This window comes from Mus caroli, chromosome 8, assembly GCF_900094665.2.
Source record: "Mus caroli chromosome 8, CAROLI_EIJ_v1.1, whole genome shotgun sequence".
Classification (NCBI taxonomy): domain Eukaryota; kingdom Metazoa; phylum Chordata; class Mammalia; order Rodentia; family Muridae; genus Mus; species Mus caroli.
In genome coordinates this window covers 97,105,160-97,111,610 of record NC_034577.1, presented here as the reverse complement: position 1 = coordinate 97,111,610, position 6,451 = coordinate 97,105,160, and the positions used below count along the sequence as shown (strand labels likewise).

General features: G+C 51.4%; 1 protein-coding gene across 1 annotated transcript; it reads left to right on the top strand.

The window, feature by feature from the left end:
- Positions 1-232: 232 nt before the first annotated feature.
- LOC110299946 (dipeptidase 3) lies at positions 233-6,093 on the top strand. Its single transcript, XM_021169923.1, has 10 exons — positions 233-676; positions 853-979; positions 1,432-1,561; positions 1,662-1,803; positions 2,063-2,132; positions 2,254-2,430; positions 3,307-3,391; positions 4,281-4,356; positions 4,684-4,819; positions 5,753-6,093. The coding sequence occupies exons 1-10, from the start codon at positions 399-401 to the stop codon at positions 6,017-6,019; spliced, it is 1,488 nt and encodes a 495-aa protein (XP_021025582.1). The 5' UTR covers positions 233-398; the 3' UTR covers positions 6,020-6,093.
- The last annotated feature ends 358 nt before the right edge of the window (positions 6,094-6,451 follow it).

Genomic DNA, 6,451 nt, shown 5'->3' with positions numbered 1-6,451 from the left:
ATTTGACCCCACTGAAGGCACCGGCACTTTCAGGCATAGGTCTGGCCAGAGGGTGAGATTAGTTAGATTTCTGGGCTCCTGGCTGTTGATCGCCACTAGCAGGCCCCTTCAACTCCGCCAACAAACAATGAGGAAGTTGACACGCGCTGCAAGCAGAGACCCGCCAGGCCCAAGGGGGCGCCCTTCTACTTGGGGGAGCGGAAGGGAGGTGGTGCCCTCTAGCGACTGCGCTTGTAGGAGTGGAAAATTCCAGAGCGTCCGTTGCGCAGCAGGGTGACTGGAAGCCCTTCCAAGCGAGGCCACGTCCTAGGGACCCTGAATCGAAGGTCCGAACCCATTGTCGCCCTCTGCCCTATCCCTGGCCTTCTCAAGCGCTCTTGTGACCAAGACTGAGCAGCATGCAGCCCGCGGGTCTTGAGGGTCCACGCGCGCTCGGCCTGCGGCCTCTGGGGCACCGGCTGTCCCTGCTGGGGGTGTTACTTCTAGTTCCGTCTCTGTGGGTAACCTGCACCCAGACTACTCCGAGCCCCTCCAGTGCTCCAACGACACCGGGAGCCTCCAATGCCACGACCGTTCCAGGCATTCCTAATGACACGGCCACGTCAGGCGTGACCAGTGGCCCTCGCCTTCGAGAGCAAGCACTGGCCCTGATGCGAGACTTCCCACTTGTGGATGGGTGCGTATGTGCGGGTGTGAGGCATTGGGGGCTGAGTTATACTATGGGGAAGCACCCCTCCCCCTCATACCTTCCCTTTGCCATACACGGGGACCCCCTTCTCCCTTTGACCCCATTGCCTATGGAACTGCCCTGCTCTGGAGGCCATGTTCTCACGCTGACCACACCATCTCCAGCCACAACGACCTGCCTCTGCTCCTGAGAGAACTTTTCCAGAACCAGCTGCAGGATGTGAATCTGCGCAATTTCACCCGTGGCCAGACCAATCTGGATAGGCTCAGGGACGGCCTTGTGGGTGCCCAGGTAACGCAGTACCAGAATGATGGAAATGTTGGGGACACGGAAACCTGAGAAGGCCAGGCTCTCAATAACTAGGTATTTGGAGCATGCCGCACACCGTCATGCAAGAGCATATAAAGAGTTTGAAGGCCAACACAAGAAGAGCTACTTAGATGCTCAGGGTTAGTGGAAATACATATAAAATAATCAGGAATGTTCTTGTGCGTGTGGGGTTTGCTGGATCCACAGAGGATATAGTAACATTGCCTGGGACATCCACATAGGATCATGGACAAACAGCAGCTATGTGTCGCTCAGTCCCAGCATATCCACTGGCTGCCAGGCTTAAATATCATGAGGGTACTATGGAGAGCCATTGATTTAAATGGGTGCTGTAGGGGCTGAGGCAGGAAGGGCAGGCCTAAGGCTTTGAAGACCATACTGGTCTCACTGTGAACCTCTGGACCTACTCCTAGTTCTGGTCAGCCTACATCCCGTGCCAAACCCAGGACCGGGATGCCGTACGCCTAGCCCTGGAGCAGATTGATCTCATTCGTCGCATGTGCTCTGCTTACCCTGAGCTGGAGCTGGTGACCTCAGCTGATGGTGAGCCAGGAAAGAGCTTGGGACTGGCTCCAGTGGTTCTTTTCTTGGGATATGATCATTTGACTCACCCCTCCCCCACCCCACACCATCCCTTTTCTAGGTCTGAATAACACTCAGAAGCTGGCCTGCCTCATTGGTGTAGAGGGTGGTCACTCACTGGACACCAGTCTCGCTGTGTTGCGCAGTTTCTACCAGCTAGGGGTGCGCTACCTGACTCTTACCTTCACCTGCAGCACACCATGGTGAGCACAGCACCCGGCCAGAGCAGGGCAGCCTGTGGGATGTGTGAGGAGAGAATGGTGTGAGGCTGTTCACAGCATGGGCCTGACAAAAGCTAAGTTAAAGTAACTCACTGGGGGAGCCTGGATGCCTCGCAGGTCCCTCACACTAGCTGGCCTGGTCCTCATCTGTTCTAGATGTAGGATGGAAAAACAGAGGCCCCAGTCACTGATAGCCAAGCTCTAGCCAGCCAGGATTTGCTTTCTCTTGTCTGTCTTGCAGGGCAGAAAGCGCCACGAAATTCAGACACCATTTCTACACCAACATTAGTGGGTTGACAAGCTTTGGTGAGGTGAGGACGCGTGGATGTACCATATTCTCTGCCCTGTGTGTTTCCTAGAGATACTTGACCACACCTTTGCTCCCCGGCACACTCTGCTCCCTCCTAAACCCAATTGTCTGGCCCTCCTCAGAAAGTAGTGGAAGAAATGAACCGTCTGGGCATGATGATAGACTTGTCCCATGCCTCGGACACCTTAGTGAAGCAGACCCTGGAGGTGTCTCGGGCTCCTGTGATCTTCTCACACTCTGCGGCTCGATCGGTGTGTGACAATTTGCTGAATATTCCTGATGACATGCTGCAACTTCTGGTGAGTGGAGTAGCCCCCCACCCCCCCCCAGGCCCTCAAACCCAGGACTAAATACGCTTTATCTAGAGCAACATTTCTCAAGACCCCTTTGGCAAATCTGTCTTCAGAAATATTTACATTGTAATTTATAACAGTAGCAAAATGATGCTACTTCGTGCTATTGCACAAAGTAGTACTGAAAATAATTTTATGGTCAGGTGGCCAGCACAATATGAGGAACTGTACTAAAGGGTCGAAAAGCCTTAGGAAGGTTGAGAACAACTGATCTAAAGTGTCTATCCCCCTTCCCACCCAGACAGGGTTTCTCTATGTAGCCCTGGGTGTCCTGAAACTCGATGGACCAGGATGGCCTTGAACTCAAAGAGGTCTGCCTGCTTCTGCCTCTCAAGTGCTAGGCTTAGGACTTATCTGTGTCTTAAAGCGAGACATAGTGCCACATGCCTGTAACCCAAACACTTGAGAGGTGAAGGCAGGTAGATCATGTTCCTGCTTCCCGAGGCAACAGGTTGAAGCTAGTCTGGGCTACCTGGCAAGGTCCTGTCTCACAATTCCAAAAGGGACACAAAGAAGGAGACTCCTCTTTGTTTGTTTGAGATAGGGCATCTTGCATATATTGGCCTTACCTGGATTTAATACTTCTGCCTCAGCCTCCCAAGGCCTGGGTGTACAGGCATGTTGCCACCATGTCTGGGAGGAGATTCTCAACCCTAAGTATCAGGCTGGTTAACCCTCCTCCATCTCTGAAACCCAGGCCCAAATCAATCCAGGAGAAAAGGTTCTTCCAGCACCTGCTGGATTGCTTCCCACAGCAAGGGAAGCAAGCACAATGGCCGTCCAGAGGGTCTGGACTGACTGCCCCTTTGTCTGTCCCTGTAGAAGAAGAACGGTGGCATCGTGATGGTGACACTATCCATGGGGGTGCTACAGTGCAGTCTGTTTGCTAACGTGTCCACTGTAGCAGGTACGTCCCGTCTCAGCTTTTCTTAATTTAAAAAGTTGTTGTTTCCAAAAAAAAAAAAACAAAACAAAACAACAACAACAAAGAAAACCCAAACAAACAAACAAAAAAAGCCGGGCATGGTGGTGCACGCCTTTAATCCCAGCACTTGATTTCTGAGTTTGAGGCCAGCCTGGTCTACAGAGTGAGTTCCAGGACAGCCAGGGCTACACAGAGAAACCCTGTCTCAAAAAAACAAAACAAAACAAAAAAAGTTGTTGTTTGTGGTTATTTTCCCTGCATGTATGTCTGCATATCGTGTGCATCCCTAGTGCCCCATGGAGGTCCCCAGGACAGAAGATGTCACCTCCCTTGGAATTTTAGATTTACAGAAAGTTGTGAGCCACTATGTGGGTGCTGGGAATTGAACTCAGGGCCTCTGGAAGAACAGCCAATGCTCTTAACCACTGAGCCATCTCTCCAGCCCCGCCATAACCACACCTCAACTCTTTTTGCAGTTCTGACTGAACTGTAGCCACCAGGGCTCTCAGACAGCTCTAATAGTCTAGCACAGGCTGGGCAATGGCAGACCCTCCAGGGACGATAAACTCCGCTCGGTACTGCCCCCGGATGTGAGACTAGTCGGCGCTGATGGGTTTGATCCTGCTAAGTCCCATTTCTGCTCTCAATCCTTGAGCCACCCTTAATTCCCACACCTCAAGACAGGGCAGGCAAGCCCCCAAAGGGACCTAGAGGGGAGGAAAGGTCTAAGAGAGCCTTGTCCTGGTTGTTGTCACAGCAACCAGTTGACCAGGCAGCTGACATAGCCGGGAGGGCAGGGTAACTGCTCAGAACCAAACTTCCCCAGGTTAGAAATTGCTAATTCTTCTACCAACCAACCTCTGCTTCCCAGATCATTTTGACCACATCAGGACAGTCATTGGATCTGAGTTCATTGGGATCGGTGGAAGCTATGACGGGTCTGGAAGGTACTTCCCCTGGGCTTTATTGTGGGCTGGGCCGCAGCAGCAAACCTGTTAGCCTCAGTTTCCCCATCCAAAAGTCTGACCATCCTTCAGGCCTCAACCACAAGTTCTGGTCTCCCAGCCCCCATCTCCTCTCCCCATTCCCAGGTTAAAGGAATTCCAGTCATGCTAGCCCAGAAGAGCTGTGTGGGTACAGCAACAGGTTGAATCCATCCTTCCTAACTCAGCGTTCACTTATCTAAAGAATTTGGCCCTTAGTTTTAGTCATCTATGCCTGAGCTGGTGGGAGTGCAGGCCCTAGACCAGGTCTCAGGGTGGCTCTCTGCACAGGTTCCCTCAGGGGCTGGAGGATGTATCTACATACCCAGTGCTGATAGAGGAGTTGCTGAGTCGAGGTTGGGATGAACAAGAGCTTCAAGGTGTCCTGCGAGGAAACCTGCTTCGGGTCTTCAGACAAGTGGAACAGGTACACAGGTTATGGAGAAAGGGTAGTGTGTGAGTCAGGCCTCTCTAAAAGAAGAGAGTGGATAGAGACTGTAAGGAGTGCTAACAGCCAGTGCTCCGGGGAGTCCAGCAATGGCTGTCTCCTAATGGAAAGACCACAATGAACTAGCTGCTCAGTGCACAAAACTGGATGCCTTGGCAGTCCCAAACCAGTGCTGGAGACCTAGGGGCTTCCTGGAGAGCTGTTGGTCTTCAGTATCCATCAGAATCCCGAATAGGTTCTAATACTACTTCTTTGTATCTTAGTATCGGAGACAGGATAAATGAGCCTTCCATCGAGAAAGAGGGCAAGCAGGCAAAAAACAAACGCTTTCCTCTTGCATGTCCTTTTATTTGGGTGGCTACCAGAAGGCGTGGCCAAGTTTTTGGTGGATCCTGCTATCTCAAATGATCCTGTCCAAAAATAAAAAATAGTTGGTGATCCTGGCACACACCTTTAATCCCAACACTTGGGAGGTGGAAGGGGTGGGACTCTATGAGTTTGAGGCTTGCCTGGGCGGTGGTGACACATTAATCCATGCCTCTTGCACTCAGGAGGCAGAGACAGGTGGATCTCTGAGTTCCAGGAAGAGAATGAGTTCCAGGACAGCCAGGACTATACAAAGAAACTCTGTCTCAAAAAAAAAAAAAAAAAAAAAAAAAAAAAAAAAAAGGAGAGAGAGAAAGAGAGACACAGAGAGAGAATGAATAAACTACACAGAGAAACCCCATCTAGAAAAAAGAAATGAGAGAGAGAGAGAGAGAGAGAGAGAAAGAAAGACAGAAAAAAAATGGCTCACAGGCATGGCCAGCTGTTTTACAGGTGGAGTCAAGCGAACAGTCATGATTGCCTATCACAGATGGGTGGCTCAATACTAGGTTGTCGGGGTGTCTCACTGTTGACTCCCTCCCCCAGGTGAGAGAGAAAAGCCTTGGGCAGAGCCCTGTGGAGGTCAGGTTTCCAGAGAGGCAGCAGAGCAACACTTGCCACTCCCACCTGCTGCCTCAGCCTCAGGAGGACCAACACCAGGACACACACCTGAAGGTGACAAAGCTGCCAAACAGCCAGGTCCTCCAGAGAGCCTCAAAAGCCCCTCCACACCCCTTGCCAGGCCTCATGGCTGCGCTCACCTCCCTAGCCCTCATCCTTTGGCTATGTTGCTCTGGCCACAGGGCAGTTTAGCAAAACCCACAAAGTTCCCCTCCTCATTGCCGAGACCCCAGCTTATGTTGAGAATAAATACCTGAAACATCACGCCAAGTGTTTGAGCCCTCGTCCTCCTTTATTGTTGGGATTTGGGTCGGAAGGATTCTCTCGAGGAAACCTAACTGAAGCTGGAGCCCATGGAACAGCATAACAGAGTTCACCATGACAGGGAATGTGTTCCTAGTGAACGGCTGTATTTTTTGTTTGGTTTACGAGGTTTTTTTAATCTTGTTTTGGAGACCCGAGTCTATGTTGTCCAGGTTGGCCGGGAACTCCTGGATTCAAGCGATCCCCCTGCTTCTGCCATCCGAGGACTAGAATTTCAAGCATGTGCCACTTTTCTGATTTTCCTTGCTCCTTCTAAGAACCAGTTTGGCAGCACTCAGGAAACAGAAGCTGGGGGATCTC